This window comes from Electrophorus electricus, chromosome 26, assembly GCF_041902795.1.
Source record: "Electrophorus electricus isolate QZ-2024a chromosome 26, ASM4190279v1, whole genome shotgun sequence".
In the NCBI taxonomy this organism is placed as follows: domain Eukaryota; kingdom Metazoa; phylum Chordata; class Actinopteri; order Gymnotiformes; family Gymnotidae; genus Electrophorus; species Electrophorus electricus.
In genome coordinates, this window is record NC_137522.1 from 1,252,554 (window position 1) to 1,274,211 (window position 21,658).

Genomic DNA, 21,658 nt, shown 5'->3' on the forward strand with positions numbered 1-21,658 from the left:
AGTTTCAATTGATAAAAGACTAAATCAACCAACAGTACATTTTAGGCCACAGACTGCTCACAACATCTATTTGTTTATTTGATTTTAGAGGTCTTGAATATTCCTGAGCAAGAGAGAAAGTTGGACCTGGTAAGCTTAAGAGTTTATGAGCCTGTGGTGGACTGATGGCGAAGGCCCCTTAATATGAGGAGCATGGAACCTGGCAGTCTAGATGTCAGACATACAAATGCAACAGAAATCCTGAATATTAAAGTCATATGGCTTTGCATACTGTGATAATAAATCAGATTACTGAGTATGAAATCTATATATATCTATAAATATCGCACCCCCCCAACTCTCTCACTCTCTCTCTCTCTCTCTCTCTCTATATATATATATATATATATATATATATATATATATATATATATATATATATTATATATCTATATCTATCTATTATATATCTATATCTATCTATATATATATATATATATAGATATATCTATATCTATATATATATCTATATCTATCTATATATATATATATATAGATATATCTATATCTATATATATATATATATATATATATATATATATATATATATATATAGATATAGATATATCTATATATATCTATATCTATCTATATCTATATATATCTATATATATATATATATATATATATATATATATGCATAAAACATGCATATATCACTGATCCTTGTGGATATGTATCATGTAGCCTTATAAACCAGTTTGAATTCTTGCTATTTTAACATCACAAAAGCCCTTTTGACAGGACCACTGATCTCTTGCCAGTGTACTGTGTGTTCTTTATATGTGGGCTTCAAAATGAATGCTTTTGTAGTTTTAAATTCAGTGCCTTTTGGCTACGGGGCTGCAGCTAACAAGAGAAATCTCCTTGGCTTAAACAAAGGCCGGCTCACATTTGCCCAGCAAGAGCGCCTGGCAGCCCTGTCCGCACGCCGTCTCCATGACGGCGAGGGAAAGGGCCGTACCATGTGAAAGGAAGACGTCATTAGCAAGACTTTTCTCGCGTTGTGTGTGCAAATGTTTGGCGACACTGGGGGTGGGATGGGGGTTTCTCAGCTTGGACCACCTCACCGATATCACAACTACCTCGTACGGGAACGTGGAGGTCAGAGGTCAAGGGCGAGCAGGTTTTGGTAGCAGGGAGGTGGTCAGAGCGCACGCAGACGGGCGAGGAGAGCCTCCACACCGGCGTCTGTGTGCGGTGCGTTGGCTGGCGGGGTCTGCTCTTTCTGGCTCCGTCTCTCCCGCTCTCGGCTGGGGGGCGTAGCAGCGCGCTGGGCCTCACTCTCGTAATGAGCCTCCCGGCAGGCTGGGGGTCGCGCACAGCCAAAATTGATATTCTGCCGAGACCGTGACCTTTGCAGAGGTACCTTCGTGTTTTCTACAGGGGAGAGAAAAAGAGGGAGGGAGGGAGGGAGAGACAGAGAGAGAGAGAAGGAGGGATGGGAATAAAGAGAAATGAGTTCTCCGGAAGGTATTTATCCACATTAGGAGAACGGGCCGCGTGAAGTCATTAGCCAGATGAGAGAAGGTGTCAGTCAGCAGGACACGCTCACGACAACGGGAACTACACAACACGGGATAATTAAAGTACGTACGCTGGCAGGAGAACAGGCACACTCAACACCCTCTCCTTCCTGCAATCACCCTCTGCCCTCTGAGATCCCCACACACATCCACACACACACACACACACACACACACACACACACACACACTAAACCCCCCACTAAGGCAAAAAGAGGTGGATTAGTAACAGGCTGATTTATATTCTGCTCTTACTACGCTGGGGTGGACATGCAGCCTAAGCTCATTACAGTAGCGCTGCCCTTCATCCCTCTAACCCACAGCTCCTCCTCTTCCTCACACGGCCGGGACTGCGGGACCCTGGGCCATGTCGTGGCAGTGTCGTTAATAAGTGACAGCCCTCTGGACTCTCGGCTCCCGCGCTCCTCTCACAGGCCATTATCCCAGACCTGGCTGGCTAACACCAGCACGCCACTGTCGGACAAGGCTCTCTCCTCCTCGCCTTCTGGGCCACACCTCTCTGGATTCTTTCACCACTATTCACACCCCCCCCACCAAGACCCCGTCTGAGCGGCAGAGAAAATCTGATCTCTCTTAGGAATTACAGCTCTGGAGCTGAGTGCATTTAACTTTTATCTGCCTAAAAGGGAAACCAGGGGAGGAACAGACAGAGCAGGCGATGGACAGAGAGGGCGGGGCTGGAAGACGAGAACGGGACATCCACATCAACCTTGACTGGCTCGGAGCAGAGGCGGAGCCACGCCACTCTCAGTTTTTTTTTTTTCCCCTCTCGTTTCTTTGTTCTCTCCGCCTCCTTCCCGCATCATTAGATCGGGGACGGCGTGGAGGCGGGGCCAGCCGCTCAGAAGCCGTCTGGTTGTTCATTTGCAGTGGTGGAAAAGGCGCTGGACTGAGGGGCTGCCTGGACATCACACACCAAGCAGGGCAGAGATGTGGAGTGTACTCAAGGAGAGAGAGAGAGAGAAAGATACAGAGAGGCAGAGAGAGACTGCAGAATGAGCAATGGGGAGTGATGGATGATGGTTTTCATAAGTCACTCACCTGGACAATCTGTATAGACTGAGACCAGAGACAGAGGTGAGGGAGAGGGGGACTATTTATTAGGAAAACCAGATTCTAAATTTTGGAAACATGAACATAATTAAAAAAAGACAATCCTTAGGGAGGACCACCCCTGCCAGTGTGAGACATGGCCCACTCCCGCCACACCTGCTCATCTGCTCCCACCATAAGGACAAGGCTAAATATGACTGCTACTGCTGTTACTATTATTTCTACCTCAGTTTGAATCTTTCTTCATCCTCATTTTACTATTGTTTTGGTGAACGGTATAAATAACATACTTGACACAGTCACGCTAACAGAACTGAGGGGAGAGAGAACGAGAAAATGGGGTGTCAGTAAGAATATCAGATGAGGATGTAAACAAATAAACCCGGGCGGGGTCGGGATCAGGTCAATGTCAAAGGAAAATGACAGCACTAGAATGCCAGCACTACTGAAAATACTGATCAACCACAGCCACTTACAATATCCGTCTACCGCAGGAATTCAGTACAGACCCAGAGAATTTTATATGGCTTGTGTCCAGAACTCTGTGAAGGTCTATGAAAACTAATTCTCCATTTACTGGTGTTACAGTAAATCTGCACAACAAAGACACGCCACCGCCTGACCTCCAGTTAGCACTACGCATTTCCCATCACCTCCCCGGGAGGAGGGCGGCACAGTGGTTGGTTTTTCCAGACGCGAGCAGAGGAGAAGGTAAGAACACACACACCGCGTAGCTCCAGCGCAGTGTGAGCTATGTCGCAAGCTGGGTTTGGCTGGGCTAAGTGTGTGTGGCAGGGGACGTGAAGGCTGGTGTGTGTGGAGCTGCGAGTTTGTATTCCACTCTGCTCTCATTACTGCTGCGCGTGGTGGTGTGCTCGCTTCTCACTGTGTGCAACTCCCCGCCCTGCGCTCCTGGACACACTCATTACTCTCTCCCTCTCTCCATCACACTCCTTCTCTCACTCTCTGTGTCATACACACACAAACTCTCACTCTCTCTCTCTGTCTCACACACACACACACGCACGCACACACTCCCTCTCTGTCACTCCCTCTCTCATCTCTCACACACACTCCCTCTCCATCACACACTCCCTCTCTCATCACACACTCCCTCTCTCATCACACACACACACACACACACACACACACACACACACACACACACACTCCCTCTCCATCACACACTCCCCCTCTCTCTATCTCTGTCACACTCCTTCTCTCCCTGTCTTTATTTTGGTTTCCCCTGTATTCCTTTACGATCATTCGTCCTTTACGCTGTTTAGTTGCATTTTTGTGTGACTCCTCTAACTTGATCTTCTAGAAAATGACCCTGTGTGGGCTTGCATGTGCATGTGGTAGATGAACACAGCTTAAACAGGGTGTGTGTGATTCTAAAGAGGACACCCAGAGAACAAGTGTCAAGACTGCAGAACGTTGATTATGTCTCTCCCTCGCTAACCAGGAGGTGCTCACGTCCTGATACCTGTGAGACTGTCATTAAGCTTCAAGCAGGAGGAGGTCTGGAGAGAGAAAGAGAGAGAGAGATGGAGAGAGAGAGACAGAGAGAGGGGGGGGGGAGAAGATGAAGAGTAAGAGAGACATTGATACCATCTCATGACAGACCATCTGAAACGTCCCTGACTGACGTTCCCAGGGGACGATATTTTGTAGGCCTCTCTGCATTCTAGATCTTTCCATTAAGGTTATTTATCTGAAACCATGTCAGATACTCAGTTCAACCAATGATCAATTTACCCATCAATGGCAGTCACCAACTACTCCTCCCTTCCTCCCTCTATCCGGTTCGCGTCTCTCTGGCTCTGAGAGGATATAAATGGGGCAGCTCAGCCACGCACAGCGCGCTGGCCTTATGGATGTCACCCAGGTCTTTTATCAACGTGAGCGTCAGTTCACCTCACCTCACAGAAATGCGCTCACGTCCGGTGGCAGGCAGCCGACAAAGAAGGGCACACTCTTCTCTCTCCAAACAGAACAGAAGCGCAGATTTCTGAGTCGTGAGATCATTTGCTCAATTTGCATTTGCACAGAAGCTCTTGTGAGAAGATGATTTTCTTTTCATCTCTTTCACCCCCCCCCCACCACCACCCATGGAAAAAGTTTGGCAGGCGACTCAATGGAATGTGACAGTCGACACGGATTCCTGATCACCCTAACCAGAGGGTGTGCAGACAGGCTTCCGATCAGCAACAATGAAGCCCACCCCACGGGATCCAGCCATACACGGTGGCGGTGTCACATGCGGAGACGTCAGGAACGTTCACGTGATCCGCCTCACCCTGGGCCACGGACACAACGCCAGGAGTGATACCAGCGCAGAAAACAGCAAACACCAGCTTAGTGAGAATCCACGGGTGATACAAACACAGAGACTGGGGAACACTATCTTAACGGGAGGTCACGGATGATACCAGCATGGAGAAAAGCTGGGAGGTCTCACGTTGTCATAGACTAGGTCAGGTGTGTAAAGAGATAGGAAGACTCAGTCACACATCCTGAACTGCCTGTTTCATCAGTGAAGATGATCAGACATGTTTACTGTGTTGGCGGAAGAGTGAGACAAACGAACAGCAAAACAAAGACGTTTGTAATATAATGTTATAGAAGCACAAGACACTTCATGAGCACATTATTATACACTATTACATAGTTTATGTTTTCAGGAGTTTGTGTTAGCGGAGCAAGGATACAGTCTGCTATATAACGTTATATAAACAACGATGACTTCTGGACTATAACAATCCCATTTATTATATGCTTTCTAAACTCTGTCTATGGTCTTCAGCCTATGAAAGGAAAGGAAAAAAACAGTAATAAATAAAACCATTGAAAGTAGGAAACACAGTAGAGCGGCAAACTAATGCAGTATGACGCAAGTGCTTGATGACTAAATCAGGCTTAATGACTGGACCTCAGTTAGTCCCTCTGGACTCTCTGTACACTCGTATATCTACATTTGGCCTTAAAAAGAGGCTTTGGGGTCTGTGTGTGTGCGCGCGCACGCGAGTGTGTGTATGAGGGAGGGAGGGAGGGAGGGAGAGAGAGAGAGAGAGAGAGAGAGAGAGAGAGACATGAGCTAACAACGTTGGGTAGAACCAGAGCTAATTCTGTAAGTGGGTGACTTGAACCACCCATGATAAATAATACCTTAATTGATGCCTTCAGGTGCTTGAAAAAAGACAACTGGGTGAGTTGGGAATCTGTGTGTGTGTTGTGTGTGTGTGTGTTGTGTGTGTGTGTTGTGTGTGTGTGTGTGTGTGTGTGTGTGTTGTGTGTGTGTGTGTGTGTGTGTGTTGTGTGTGTGTGTGTGTTGTGTGTGTGTGTGTGTGTGTGTGTGTGTGTGTGGTTGTGTGTGTGTGTGTGTGTGTGTGTGTGTGTGTGTGGTTGTGTGTGTGTGTGTGGTTGTGTGTGTGTGTGTGTTGTGTGTATGTGTGGTTGTGTGTGTGTGTGTGTTGTGTGTGTGTGTTGTGTGTGTGTGTGTGTGTGTGTGTGTGTGTGTGGTTGTGTGTGTGTGTGTGTGGTTGTGTGTGTTGTGTGTGTGTGTGTGTGTGTGTGTGTGTGTGTTGTGTGTGTGTGTGTGTTGTGTGTGTGTGTGTGTGTGTGTGTGTGTGTTGTGTGTGTGGTTGTGTGTGTGTGTGTGTGTGTGTGTTGTGTGTGTGTGTGTGTGTGTGTGTGTGTGTGTGTGTGTGTGTGTGTGTGTGTGTGTGTGTGTGTGTGGTGTGTGTGTGTGTGTGTGTGTGTGTGTGTGTGTGTGTGTGTGAGTGTGTGTGAGTGTGTGTGTGTGGTGTGTGTGTGTGTGTGTGTGTGTGTGTGTGTGTGAGTGTGTGTGTGTGTGAGTGTGTGTGTGTGTGTGTGTGTGTGTGTGTGTGTGTTGTGTGTGTGTGTGTGTTGTGTGTGTGTGTGTGTTGTGTGTGTGTGTGTGATCTAGTTTCCATGCACAAAAATGAAGGGGGAAAGGGGTGAAAATGGCATTAATGGTACAAAGGGGTAATAAATGTGCCTGGTGAGAAGGCATTAATGTCCCTCTCTGTCAGGCAGAGGACTAGCAGAGCGATGGTCTGCACAGTCTCCCTGGTGTCCACATGAGTTTAGCAGTAATTAAGGACATTATTACTGCCATAACACTCCATCAGAGCGCCCATAGCCACAGCCTGTCACACAACACGCGTGTGTGGTTCTCTACAGACGCACAATTAAGGGGGGAACCCCATTAAGACAAGAACAACTCCCAGTGTGTGTGTGTATGATTCGCCTTGGCTGGTGCAGGGCCGTGCAGACTCATATCAAAGTGCGTCCTGCTGTTGTGCTGGAAGTTTGTGTGATTCTCATTGTGAATTTAACGCCGCTGTGGCTTTGTTGAAATACTGAAAGGGAATAGGAAATGTTTGTGGAGGAAGAGCATAATTTACAGGGTTCCCCTCGAACTTCTGACTGTGTGTGTGTAGGACTCTGAGGTGTACATATTTGGACATGCGCGCATGTGTATCTCTCTCTAATAGGTCGCTCTTTGTGGTTTTAGTGTGGCTGTACTGAATCTCTAACAAACAGCAGCAGTGGGGAGATTTAATCCCACAACATTCAGCTCCTCACAGAAATTAATTACAAATTTAAATGGCTTAATGCTTACTTGAACCCTGGGAGAAAAGAAAATGTCAGCAAATGATGTTTGTTTAGGGGATAAGGAAAAAGAAAGAGTGAAAGAAAATGTAGCTGCTGTAGCATTTAAGAACTGTGAGATGCTCCAGAGGAACTGATGATGTAGACAAAATAAGAAAAAATGTATTACTGAAGGATAGAATCACATTGAGAGAGAGACAGAGAGAGAGAGAGAGAGAAGGGGAGAGAGGGTTGGAGTATTTGTAAAACCAGGCCCCTGCAGTGTTAGTCTGGGTAGTGGACCATGACACTGTTTCATTACGCCTTACTGGACTGAACCATTCCTCTAAAAAAAAAAAGAAAAAAAAAAGTTGCATGTATTCACACACACACACACACACACACACACACACACACACACACACACACACACACACACACACAGACAGTGGAACTACTTCAGGTACTGGGCTTTTTCTCAACTTGATACTTGTGATATATATAATAAAGATAATACAGTAAAACTAGATCAAATAAAGAAATGCCAAAACACCATTAAGAGACCTGCTGAGAAGTCTGTATTTGACCAGAGACACCAGTTTACATGCCCATGCTACCCATGTTAGCTGGAGTACACTTACACTACAATACCCATGTTACACTACATTACCCATGTTGCACTACATTACCCATGTTGCCCTTACATTACCCATGTTGCCCTTACATTACCCATGTTACACTACATTACCCATGTTACCCTTACACTACAGTACCCATGTTACACTGCATTACCCATGTTACCCTTACACTACAGTACCCATGTTACACTACATTACCCATGTTACACTGCATTACCCATGTTACCCTTACACTACAGTACCCATGTTACACTACATTACCCATGTTACACTGCATTACCCATGTTACCCTTACACTACAGTACCCATGTTACACTACATTACCCATGTTACCCTTACACTACAGTACCCATGTTACACTACATTACCCATGTTACCCTTACACTACAGTACCCATGTTACACTACATTACCCATGTTACACTGCATTACCCATGTTACCCTTACACTACAGTACCCATGTTACACTACATTACCCATGTTACCCTTACACTACATTACCCATGTTACACTACATTACCCATGTTACCCTTACACTACAGTACCCATGTTACACTACATTACCCATGTTACACTACAGTTCCCATGTTACCCTTACACCACAGTACCCATGTTACCCTTACAATACAGTACCCATGTTACCCTTACACTACAGTACCCATGTTACCCTTACACTACATTACCCATGTTACACCACAGTCTGACTATTCAGAAGTACAAGGTGAGATGCATAAGAAGACATTTGGACACAGAGATGAGCAAGTTTAGGAAACTGAAGCCATCACAAGCACTCTGCTAACCAATAATTACAGTGCAATGGAACTGCAAACCACAGCTGACTGCAGAACCGAGGGGCTGAAAGCTAACGACGGTGAGGGCAGCTGCATGCAGGACCATGCATGGCCACAGAGCTGCGACCCACCATCACACCCATCCCTCGCTAATCCCCCTCGACTGGTCCCACCGCCTGGAAAAACAAGACACCCAGAACCCAATCAGCAGGGAGTTATTAAGGGTTAGGTAGAGATAATCAGGGAGACTGGATCTCAGAGCGGCAGCTAATCAAACGCATGGCAGTGTGTGTGTGTGTGTGTGTGTGTGTGTGTGTGTGTGTGTGTGTGTGTGTGAGACCAAAACTCAGCTGGAAGGCCACAGATGGCAGTTCCACAGAAGCTACGCACTCTCACAACCCCAGATCATGATTATAACCCAGCTAATAGCTAAAGATGTCTCCACAGTCCTGAACACTCACTCCGGCTGCTACCTCACTCACTCTGCTGCTCTCTCTAAATAAAGGTCCTGCTTTCTCGGACACTTCTCAACAGCCGCGATACACACAGCAGGTGTCTTATTTCAGACGGGATCCATGTTTTTTCATAGGCTCCCCGTAACATAACGGATGGTGCGTCACAAAAAGTAAAAGCTATCTGGTGTGGAAACCACCTCAGAGGAGGGGAAGGCACAGGAGAAAAAAAAAAAAAAAATAATAAAAAAAAAAAATCACCAAGCAGTTTCTGATCCAACATCTGCAGTTTCCTTTAAGACCTAACGGACTGTACATGAGTACTAAATAAAGCTTTAAATGACAATACAGATGGCAGCCTATCAAAGGGAGGAAAAGAAGAAAGGGGATCACTATGAATCACTAAGAATCACTGTGAATCACTGAGAATCACTGTGAATCATTGCGACCAGTCTTTTTTGCCATCTTGCTCGCTCTTTCTTCTTCTGCTAGTGGGTTGGTGTCCCACTCATCTGCAAAATATCAGGTAGATCTGGAGAGAATCGGGGAGGGAGGCCTGGTGTTGATGATCAATTAGACAGATGGGGTCAGGTCACCTGAGGTTAATCTGCATGAGTGGTGGGGCTCAGACTTAGTTCAGTCTGTAGTTCCACAACTGGTGGGATTTTTTTATTTATTTTTTTGTCGGATGGTGAGGTTTATAAATTCATATTAACCATGTAGATTAGGAACATTATTCCTCTTTCAGTTATTTTCAGCTATTTGCTTTGCCCCAGTCTAGTCCGTAGAACACCACATAAACCTCTAACAAGTTAAACTCTAAAAACTTTAAGAGCTAAAAACTCACCAGCAAAGCTACTAGCAAAGCACCTGCCACACATGTCAACCCCCTCTGTGAAAACTCCCAGGAGTTCTTAGATGTGTTCACGTCCCCAGGTGTCCTAACCAGATACATCTCCATCAAACATAAGCAGAAACATGCGAAAACTAGGGATAGATTTGTGAAAGCCATACTAATGGCACCAAACATACAATCTAGCCATGCTGACATTCCTCTAGACAATTTCAATTCTCAAATTGTGAATGTTATTGACGCTTTGCCACCCGTAAAGGTTAATACAATTTGTGGGCCGCCGAAATCACCATGCACAAACACCACAGTCTGCAAAAGAGAATGCAGGCAAACGGCACAAACAAAGAAAACGAAAACCACTTCATTTTATGTCTATAAACCGCCCTCATGACTACAAAATGAAGATACAAATGGCCAGAATTCCTCCTCTCTGAAGTCATCAACGCTGTTTGCCAGCTATGAAGCAAGAACATAGACTGAATCTGCTACAGAGACGAAACCGCACACTTTAAGCCAGGCCACCACCCCGCCCAGCTGTCCGAGGCATTATACTACTATGGATTTCTACCCTCTTCAGCAAACACAGCACCATCTGAAACCAACGACGACTACTATATGGCTAAATTTCAGCACACAGGTTTCATTCTCCCAGGCTGTTGTGAACTGCAGTTATTAAAGCAACAATAGGCAGCCTGAATAAGAACAACGTTTTATTATATTTGCTGAAACTGCCACTGTGTCCTAACAGTAGTACATAAGGCAGACAATCTGTGGGGGAAAAAAAACAAACAAACAAAACATCTCACAGGAAATCACACGTAGTCCTCCTAATACTATCTGCAAGAATCCACCGCACCAATCAGAGCGAGGAGGAGGGGTGGACGGCGCGTCAATAACTGCTTGTGCATGCCCTCGGCAAAGCGCAACCAACAAACAACGACAAGAGAACAGCAGACGACGCAAACGCAAACGAAAAAAATCAGACCAAGTCCGAGACAAAACGAGGACAAACGTCGAAGCGGCTTTTCAGAGGGGAACAGAGCTACGGGCCCTTAGAGGAGTCGAGTTAGCCACACTTGTGCTCGACAGCTAGCTGCTTACCCCTGCTTGATTTAAAAACACAAACACACATTCAAATGTGGGATAACAGCTTGTTTCTGATGCTAAGGCAAATGGTGAGTAGTTTTATTTTACAGTTGCTAAATATATATTTTTAAGTACGGGGGTATGTGGGTTTGGTGCTCTCACAGCTAAATGTTCTCATATGCAGTTTACACCCTATGCTGAACCTGAACTTCATTATCTGCAGGGTTACCAAGAGCAGTAGTTTTCAGCCACTTAGCTTTTCAACTTCTGACTCATTTTCATGTCCAGATCAGGAACAGACAAATTTCCCTACGCATTCATTCAGTTCCAGCCGGGCTGGACCACTGCTAAAGTCAACATTCCAGCCTTCTCAAAACGCCCAACAGAACGGTGCTGCTAGGGCCGTGAACCAGGACAGTGGGAAAGGAACACTAGGTGTCTGAAAGATACAAAACTGACCTCTAAGTGCTGCTGCTGACCTCAGATGAGACAGAAAAGCTCGGTAGGCCAACTGGTCCGACACCGATGCCCGCAATCAACACTAAACAATGACAGAAAGAGCTACTAATGTTAGCCACCGCTGGAACAAACTGTCACGGTCAATCTTCTCATGTGCCTCATGCCATATCTGCTCCAAGTTTCTCTGATTAAGTACCCAGGCTAAGCACTCTACTATAACTTGTTTTCTACTTTTAGTTTTTATTAGTCTTTTTCTGAGATATCTATTTTATTTTTATAACCCTCCCATCCAACGCTCATGCATAATGCCTCGAGTTTCCTTTTTATGAGACACACTCCCATTTTCACAGACTGTGCATTCCAAACAGTCACATTGGTATCACCGGGCACGTCAGTGCTTCCAAGTCCAGTTAGTTCTCAGCTGTGCTCTAACTGTACGAGACTTTGAACATGGCATGATTGTTGGTGATGGGTGTGTCAGTTCTAACATCTCACCAGTGGATGTTGTCCTAGGTTTTCACGTGCTGGAGAGCTACAAGCTCCATCACTGTCATGTTACCACTGTTGAGACCCTTAAACCTCAGGTTGTATTCAGTCATAATTGCAAGTCTCTTTAGATAAAAGTGTCAGCTCAATGCCACTTTAGGGGGGCACAAATAGTGGTTTGAATCCAGGTTCCTTCTGCATCATGATAGAGGGTCAGAATCTGTTACTGATGATTGTTTAGTGTCAGCAGGAACCGGTCAGGGGAGGTGACGTGGCCGCCCGGACGTCCAGGTTACAGTGACTACACAGTGTAGTCGTTTACGCTTGGTATAACATGCTTAGAAAATGCATCCAGCCACATGCAGAAGACATGGCCAGGTGATTTCAGGTGTACCAAACAGATGTGTAGAAAAATAAACCATTTATAACCTATTTACTACTTAGCATATGGCAGGAAAAGGCAAATCATAAGACTACAACAGCCTAAATTCTTGGCTATCACTAAACTAGCTACAGTATGAACAGCCTCTCACCTGTTAATTACTGGTTCCTGACCATAGGACTACTGCTGGCAGTGTATAACTTGGCTAGCAGGCTGTTCTCAACAGTTGTGGGGGTTCAGCTGGCACAGGTTTGTCAGGTACAGCAGCAAAGTGATGTTGGGGTTTTTAAACACATTAAATATCACTGCCGACTTCAGATTGGACCACAAACCAAAAGACCAGCCAGCGTTCCAAAACCACGTGACAATGGCTAGAGGACAGGCACCACAGCAGATGGGATACAGACTCTACCTACACACCACAAACAGTGGGGTCAAACAGCACTGCTTTATACGGCTAGTGAGAAAGATTGTTTTCCTTTTGGAAAGATTACCAAAAGGAAAACAATTGAATTAATAATGTGGAAAACTCTGAACCAGAGGGCAGAAGTCTCAGGGGTTTGGTAATGACTCTGTCAGACACAGGCTGAGCTAGAGTTTGGAAGCTTCCCATTCTTCCTCCCGTCTCACTCCTTATTCCCTTCTGTTTTCTGTTGCTATGGAGTGGTTCTGATCTCACGTCTAGCCCGGGCGCCATGTGTATCTCAACACAAACGCACGTACGCAAACACACATACACACAGCCTCTCTCTCATTCTTCATCACAGTAGTGTAGGTTAATGAGCACACAGACTGATGAGAGCGACTGAGTGGGGAGCTGTGTGTGTGTGTCAGCCAGCCCTCCACCTGTGGGCCAACAGCCTGAGGGGGCTAGCATCGATCTGGCTGTGCTATAACGGACGACTTCTCTGAGTCAGCCGGTACAGGCCCAGTCTGGCTCCCGGCCCACGAATATCACTGGCTCCTTCCTGCTGGCAAAAGCAAGCATTTCCACCTCATGACTGACGCTTTGCCATTATGTGCTTACGGTCTAAACCATTATTGTACTGAGGATATATAACATGCATATTAAAAATCCTTTTAAAGCTTTGGATAAAATTACGATGCTGATAAAACTAACTACTGCTGGAAAATGTGCCGTTTTTTAAAGTGAGAAGTTGACTTTCTCCAGGCTACTATTTGTTTTTTTTATTGTTTTGGCCACTAGTTCTGTAACATTTGACAGAAGATCTCTTGAAAACAGCCATCTCCGCTCGGGAGCGCCGTCAGGAGGAGAGGACCACGCCGCCTTCATCAATTCTGACTACGATCCCGTTGTGCAAGACGGCGGTGGAGTGCTGGGAGCATTCAGAAGGTGGGGGTGGGGTGGGGGTGGGGGGCTTTGGAGAGCTGAGACATGAACACCCTCCTAGAGGGGGCTGTAATTCAACCACATCGCCACCATCAACCCTTGTAATTCAAACACAACTGCGACTGATAAACACACGCCAAAAAATGTAGATTTAAAAAAAGCAATCGCACTTGACCCAAAGATGGGCACGGAGTGAAGGACTGCGTTTTGACCCTGTTCGTTTCTTCCACTGCAGACTTGCTCGGCTGGGAGGGCGGGGAGCTCGAGTCGCGGGGCGGATGCGTGCGCTGTGCGGCAAAGAGGAATTCAGCTCTCAGTATGCACATCCAGTCTCACGAAATGCACTTATGAATTCAAAACAGCCTGCAGTCATCCTCCATATTTCATTCAAGTTAAATATTTAAAAAGATAAGCCCATTCCCAACCCCACAAACCCTTCTTACTGGGGCCCCTGTGTCCAAAAAATAAAACGGTATATGCCATATTGCATTGCATGTGGCTGTATGAGATGACCTATCTCTGATTCATGAGGACACAGGTCCTTACTAGTCCTTACTAGTAAGCAGGCCGTCTGCATTGTGCTTGTGCTACTCGCGTCACGTCTCTACCTCCGGCTGTCTTTATTTGCCCTGCCCCATGGGGGGCAATAAAGGACATGAGGGCAGACTTTCTAGAGCTGCTCTTCGGTAGTAAACATCAAGTCACACCCACACGTCATGAAGTTGCTTCTTGGTTTGTTTGTTTTATAGAATGACTTTGGTGTTGTCACCCTGTCTTGTCTTTTATTTTCAGTCTGCCACTCAGTACTGCTAGTGACGGGTTATAATTCCAAACTGCTGTGAATTATCGTCTTGTCCTACAACGCGTGATTGTTCCGTCATAACGGCACAGGGTCATCAGGGATTGCTCAGCTCGGTCCAAAATCAATGTGCTTCTGGATCGGGAAGTCCGTGCCATTTGTCAGTGACAGGTGTTGGGGCTGGACTGCACACAGAAACCTTCTCAGCAATCTCACCAGGTTTAAAGTGTCGCGTGAAAAAACGAATCCCTGTACGGCCGTATTTTTCAACGAGGACGACCATAACAATAAAAAGCCCGACTGGCTCCTATTACGAGCATGAAACGCAGAGGTGAGAAGAGACAGCAGCGTGGAAAGCGGAGGCGAGGAAAGAAGAGGTCTCTCCCATGAGCCCATCTATTATCCGGAGACTGACATTTACACAATACAAATGCTCCATTTTCCCCACTTGACCTGAGTTAACCCCAGCCAGGCCTCTCTTCTTTTGATCAGGACCTTCACACACACCTGTTCTGTTCAGACCTGCTCCAACACACAGCAATAATAATCACAACCTCCGGGATACGTTTAATCAAATCCGAGGGCCTTAGCGCTGCTGAGGGCAACAGACCCCGAGAATGAAACAAATGAAGCCCGATTCTGTAAGGAAGGAGGTCGAAGGTCACGTGTTTTTAATTAAACTTAAACAAATGGTGTTGAGAGAGAGAGGGAGGGAGACAAAGAGAGAGAGAAGGAGAGGGAGGGACAGGGAGAGACGGAGAGTTGGTGAGACAAAGAGAGAAGGAGGGAGAGAGAGAGAGAGAGAGAGAGAAGGAGAGGGAGAAGGTGCATTGTTTCAGCTCATAATCTCTAATGAGACTTTTGGCACAGACTAGAGCAGATGGGTTAGGGTGTTTGTGAAAGGTCAGCGCTCCACCCCTACAACCCTCCCCCACACACACATTTTATAATCTGGGAAATGCCAACTTCATTCAAATTTTAAAAATGCAACGCCACATGAATTAATAAACAAACAACCAACCAAACCAACAAACAAAAACCCCAACAAAACACCAGGTTTGATTTATCTGCTGTGAGCCCTTCACGGTCGCCGATGCGTTTGTAAGTCTGCATTCGGTGTTCTCACGTTTGCACGTCTCGTTGTACGTCAGCTCTGGAGACGACAGCGTTCCCTCAGTGAAAGGCCTGGCTGTCCACAGTTTGGCTGGACAAAACTACCACTGCCGCCTCACTGCAATTAGACTTAATGTTGGACTTTATTGAAGGTCACGGATCCTCTGATAAGAGTAAAACGGACTCAAATTAACCGTCAGTTGGCTGTCGGGACAGACGTGAGCAGGCGTGTGCACGCACTCTCGGAGAGCTCTCCTGTCCACCAAAAGAGCAATTAAAAAGACATGCACCACTACACCTCCCCTATGTCGAGAGCGCGCGAGAGAGAGAGAGAGAGAGAGAGCGAGAGAGAGAGCGAGAGAGAGAGCGAGAGAGAGAGAGCGAGAGAGAACATCAACAGTTTAAATCAGAGGCTGCAGAGTGAAAACATGCCCAGATAATCTAAGCCACGTAAGGCAGTAGCAACAGGAGTGCCTGACAACCCCAGTCACGTACAGATTTATCAGGGTAGACCGACCCAAACCGAGAGGAGACCCACCCTGAGCCTGAGTACACGGTGTGGGTTTATAATGCACACAGCAGAGCCCATTGCACTTTACAGCTGCAAGCGTAAACAAAGTTTGCAATCAAAGCATGACACTTATGTATGGAGGAAAGCTTGCTTAGTTAGCCAGCAAGGCTGGGAGAATATTAGTCAGGTTGTCTGGATCCACTGCTGTAATAAGCAGGCTGAAATGTGACAGAGCCCAACTAGAGGACAGACTGCAGACAGACGCCGCTGCTACTCAAGAGCTGAAACATGTCAAGATGAGCACTTTCCTGCACAGTTTTAGTAATAAACCTTCAATATTATTACTCAAGTAACTGTTTGGATAATGGATTCATAATTTTAGAGTTGCTCAGAATGGCGACAACTATAGTTTTTTCCCCCCATACGGTCACACGATTTGAACTGTGCTAATGCAGGAATGGTGGTCTTGTTAATGTGTGTTTCCCTAACGGTGGTTCCCCCCCCCCAATGCTCCATCTCTCAACACACACACACACACACAGATCTTTCTGCTATGCACTTCTTAAACAAACTATAGATTCGTGATCTATTATCAAACAAGCATTTAATGATTTACTGGCTGGTGTTAAATGCAATCATTTTAATTTTCAAACATTAAAGTGCACACAATAAACCTTAAAGATTCCTAGCCCTGGAAAGTCTAATAATAAGGTAAAAGCACAGAGCAGCTCTAGCAATGAAGCGTCCAGGCGTCCACACCAGCGGGCAGCCAGCCTGCACCTCACCCCAGGCGCTGGCCATGCTCTGGATAGAAATTATTGATTTAAATCAACAGAGAGAGAAAACACTTCCTCTGACCTCTGGTAACAGTGAAAGGGGTGTAATTGAATTGTACAGGTCTGTATTGGGTGAAAGTGGACGATGACAACTCCCTTGGTGACCCAGAAGGACTAGCGACTTCACGCAACTCGCACCCTGTGAGCAGAGGCAGGACAAAGACCACAGCTTATAGTGGAGGGGAGTGAGTCTCTAATGTCAGGAAACCCACAGAGGCCAAACCCTGACGGTTTATTGTTTGTACGTCAGCTATCGAGCCACTGAAGGGGGATTGGGTGTCGAGCTCTGTACAGTTCCTTGTTTATAGCTCTTACACATCTGTTTCTTCCTGTCAGCTAATTATTAAGCACTTCACAAGTCATGTCAGGTGTGTTAAAACTGTGGAATTGAGGGACCCTCAGTGTTAAGGGATCTACAGGCATAATACAGAGGCAGTAACCAACACAGAACCAAACAACAGGACTGAGCGTGGAGTCTTCCAGCCCCTGGATGAAGTTTCTATATTGTTCCCCAACACAAAGCCTGAATCCCTCCCAGACCTGCCAGTGTGCACGGAGACCCCTTCCCTGACCAGCTCAGATTTAATCTGAGAGTCGCAGACACAAAGAGACAAGCTATACCTGCAGTTACCCCCAGTCCACACAAGTACACAGAGGCTGAACTCGACACTAACCACCAGCACATAAAACCTTTGTTCTGCAGGCAGAACAATACAGCAGCCTGGCTCACTCTTCTCCCTATACATGTGCGTCTGTGTGTGTGTGGCAGTGGCAGCACTAGTGCAGATGAAGTGTGCTGGAAGTTTTGATCAAAACCATTGTGAAGCAGGAGATGTGCTCTGAGTTTACACTCTTACCAGCACAGAGACACCGGCCCCTCGTTACCTAGGTCTTTAATTCTCTACCTCCATGACTCGTACACGCATGCACCCACACACCCGCAGAAAACGAGAGAGAGAGAGAGAAACTGGCAATGAATTACAGAATGGCACAGCAGAGGAAAGAAAGAGAAGTGGTAATTAATCTGTGTGTGTCTGGAGGTCAACAGGATTGGGTCCTTCAGCAGAAGAAGAGGAGCCAGTGTGAGCTTGCCATCGAGCCATGAGCACTCCTCACGGAGGCGAGCCGCATCCCAGTAAGACTGCGCATTATACTCATAATTACGCTCGTGCGGTCATTAGTGGGGGTTTGGGCAAATGGCAACTATGTCAAACTCAAATCCGATCTTGAGGTGAATCACAGCTACAAGCCATGCCCCTATTAAAATCCATCGTGTCTGTGTGTGTGTGTGTGTGTGTGTGTGAGAGAGAGAGATAAGAATGTATCCACTTGGACAGGACACACAAATGTCATGGACAGCAGCATGAAGAGAACAAATGAATAAAATGAAAGCGGAGCAGTCAGAGCAGCTGGCTCGGGGCCGTGGGTGAGAACCGACTCTGGTCCAGAACCCCGCGGTTCTGATCCGGGTGGGGTGAGAGCACTGGAAACAGCGTGTGTGTACGTGTGTGTATACGGGGAACATGACTTCCCTGTTCACCGAGGCATCAAGTACACACTTGTTTCTGCACACACGTGCGGAAACAATGATGCATGCGCAAACGCACAACAGCGCGCATGCACACGCGCAAACACACAACAGTGCTCGTTGTCTAGCAACAGGCTCCCCATGGGCGCCGCGCTGAACGGAGCAGATCTGTGCTATCGTTCTCAACCTTGCGCCTCTCGCCACCAAAGGCGGCCGCAAACACCGCATCATCCAAGCCGGCCGACAGAGGCTCTGCCCCTGCTCAGAAACAATGGACGAACCTCCGAGTCTGATCCAGCCCTCACACTGCCTGTGTCCACCGAACATGAACCCAGCATCATTAAAATCAGAGTAAGGAGGCAAGAGAGAGCATGCGGGAGAGAGAGAGAACATGAGAGTATGAGAGAGCGAGCGAGCGAGCATGAGAGAGACTGAGGGAGAAAATGGCGTCCCTGCTGTGACGTGACGGCTCTGCGTTTTTCTCTGTTCACTGTATTAGAGAGTAAAAGCGCAGACAGCACTGATGGCTCTGAACACCAGGGGCATGTGGACCCAGGGGGCAGCAGGGGCGGCACTGGGGCATGCTGGTGTGTCACTCCTGGGGCAGCGGAGCCTTTTTGTTTCAACCACAAGAAGAAAACATTTCCATGGCAATATGGAGAGCTAATGTCGCAAAGCCAGATTTCCCGAACTGTCTGGGGGCAACGTTTGTTCATTCTAGACCACGAACCGCGGTCTCCCAGGACATGTGAGAGAAATGCTAAGTTATCCAACTCTGCGTAGCAAAACTCATTCAGACTGATTAGCCCGTCGTCACTTTGAAAAAAAATAGCAGGAGTAACACCTGTGGAGACTGCACTCGACGTGCTCTGTTGGGATGCTAATAAGCTACCGGGGGGCGGGAGGGTGTTAACAGAGAGCGATGAGTAACAAAGACATCCACCTCTGGGCCCTCTCTCTCTCTCTCTCTCCGTCTCTCTCTCTCTCTCTCTGTCTCTCTCTCTCTCTCTCTCTCTCTCTCTCTCTCTCTCTCTCTCTCTCTCTCCCGTCTCTCTCTCTCTCTCCGTCTCTCTCTCTCTCTCTCTCTCTCCCCCTCTCTCTCCCCGTCTCTCTCTCTCTCTCCGTCTCTCTCTCTCTCTCTCTCTCTCCCCGTCTCTCTCTCTCTCTCTCTCCTTGTTCCTCTCCCTGTCTCCCTCTTCCTCTCTCCCTCTCCTTCTTCCTCTGCCTCTCTCTCCCTCTTCCACTGCCTCTCTCTCCTTCTTCCTCTCCCTGTCTCCCTCTTCCTCTCTCCTTCTTCCTCTGCCTCTCTCTCCCTTTCTTTCTCTGTTCCTCTATCCCTCTCCCTTTCTCTCTCCCTCTCTCCCTCTTCCTCTCCCTTTCTCTCTCTGTTCCTCTCTCTCCTTCTTCCTCTCCCTCTACCTCTCTCTCCCTCTTCCTCTCTCTCTCTTCCTCTGCCTCTCTCTCCTTCTTCCTCTCCCTGTCTCCCTCTTCCTCTCTCTCTCTTCCTCTGCCTCTCTCTCCTTCTTCCTCTCCCTCTACCTCTCTCCCTCTGCCTCTCTCTCTCTCTTCCTCTGCCTCTCTCTCCTTCTTCCTCTCCCTGTCTCCCTCTTCCTCTCTCTCCCTCTGCCTCTCTCTCTCTCTTCCTCTGCCTCTCTCTCCTTCTTCCTCTCCCTGTCTCCCTCTTCCTCTCTCTCTCTTCCTCTGCCTCTCTCCTTCTTCCTCTCCCTGTCTCCCTCTTCCTCTCTCTCCTTCTTCCTCTGCCTCTCTCTCCCTTTCTTTCTCTGTTCCTCTCTCCCTCTCCCTTTCTCTCTCCCTCTCTCTCCCCCTCTCTCTCTTTCTTCCTCTCCCTCTCTTCCTCTCCCTTTCTCTCTCTGTTCCTCTCTCTCCCCCCTCTCTCCTTCTTCCTCTCCCTCTACCTCTCTCTCCCTCTTCCTCTCTCTCTCTCTTCCTCTCCCTTACTCTCTCTGTTCCTCTCTTTCTCTCCCTCTCTCCCCTTCTCTCTCTCCTTCTTCCTCTCCCTCTCTCTGCCTCTCTCTCCCTCTGCCTCTCTCTCTCCCTTTCTCTCCCTCTCCCTCTGTTCCTCTCTCTCTGTTCCTCTCTCTCTGTTCCTCTCTCTCTCCCTCTCCCTTTCTCTCTCTGTTCCTCTCTCTCCCTCTCCCTTTCTCTCTCCCTCTCTCTCCTTCTTCCTCTCTCTCTCCCTCTTCCTCTCCCTCTCTCTCTCTCTCTCTCTTCCTCTCCCTCTTCCTCTCTCTCTCTCCCTCTTCCTCTCTCTGTTCCTCTCTCCCTCTCTCTCTCTCCTTCTCCCTCTGCCTCTCTCTCTCTCCCCCTTTCTCTCTCTGTTCCTCTCTCTCTCCCTCTCTCTCCTTCCCTCCCTGCAGTGGAGCCAAGAGCTAACCATGGTGTCCACGTGTCCCTTTGTTGATGGTTGAGCTGGCTCGCAGTGGGAGTGGCTGTCAGCGCTAATAACACGTGGCTCCAACAATGAAAAGGAGGGGGGCGGAGCCAGAACGGAGGCTGCAGCTCCCCGACGGGAGGGAGGGCGTGTGCGCGTGACAGGAGTGCGTGTGCACGCATGGTAGAGGGGTCTGCACGCTAAGTGCACCCCTCTCTGCTGGTGCCGTCTGGCGCGTCAGGGGCCTGCACCTCCTGGCGGGCTGATCCAAGACTCAGGCTGACAGGGTGTGTGGAGAGACAGGAGCAAGACCAAAACTGGCCCACCTGACAGTCGCATCCAACTTACCAAGTCAGTGGCGCAGTGGACCTGGATGGGATTCAATAAAGGAAGTCATGTGATGTATGGCGAGAGGGGTGGGGCTTCTCTCCGAGCGCGGCTGAAACGCAAGCCGAGGGAAATCAAACAAACAGTGACGGAGGTTTATTACTTTAGGGCGGCATGCTAATATCATATCCGCACTCCTGCGATACACGCTAATGTCTGGAAGCATTACACCTCACCGCTCAGCGTTTAGCACAACCTACACTTAAAACTGCAGAGCCTGCAGGAAAAAGCAGGCCAGACACAGCTAGTTTGTTCCGGTGGATAAAGGCAAATCGCTCGACGGAAAGATGAAGAACGGAGGAGTATCTGTGGAGTACGCATGAGACGTGAGGAGATGCT

At 47.5% G+C, this 21,658-nt stretch overlaps 1 protein-coding gene across 5 annotated transcripts in view; it reads right to left on the bottom strand.

Moving 5' to 3' along the window:
• Positions 1-700: 700 nt before the first annotated feature.
• diaph3 (diaphanous-related formin 3) overlaps positions 701-21,658 on the bottom strand; it is a 295,832-nt gene continuing 274,874 nt past the window's right edge. For 4 of the 5 annotated variants that reach the window (XM_081708221.1, XM_081708220.1, XM_081708219.1 and 1 more), the window contains one exon: positions 701-1,419. In XM_081708221.1, the coding sequence (XP_081564347.1) occupies positions 1,187-1,419 (233 nt within the window). In that variant the 3' untranslated portion in view covers positions 701-1,186. Of the gene's footprint in view, positions 1,420-4,125; positions 4,163-21,658 lie in introns of all 5 variants that reach the window. The other variant, XM_081708222.1, reaches the window with a different exon arrangement.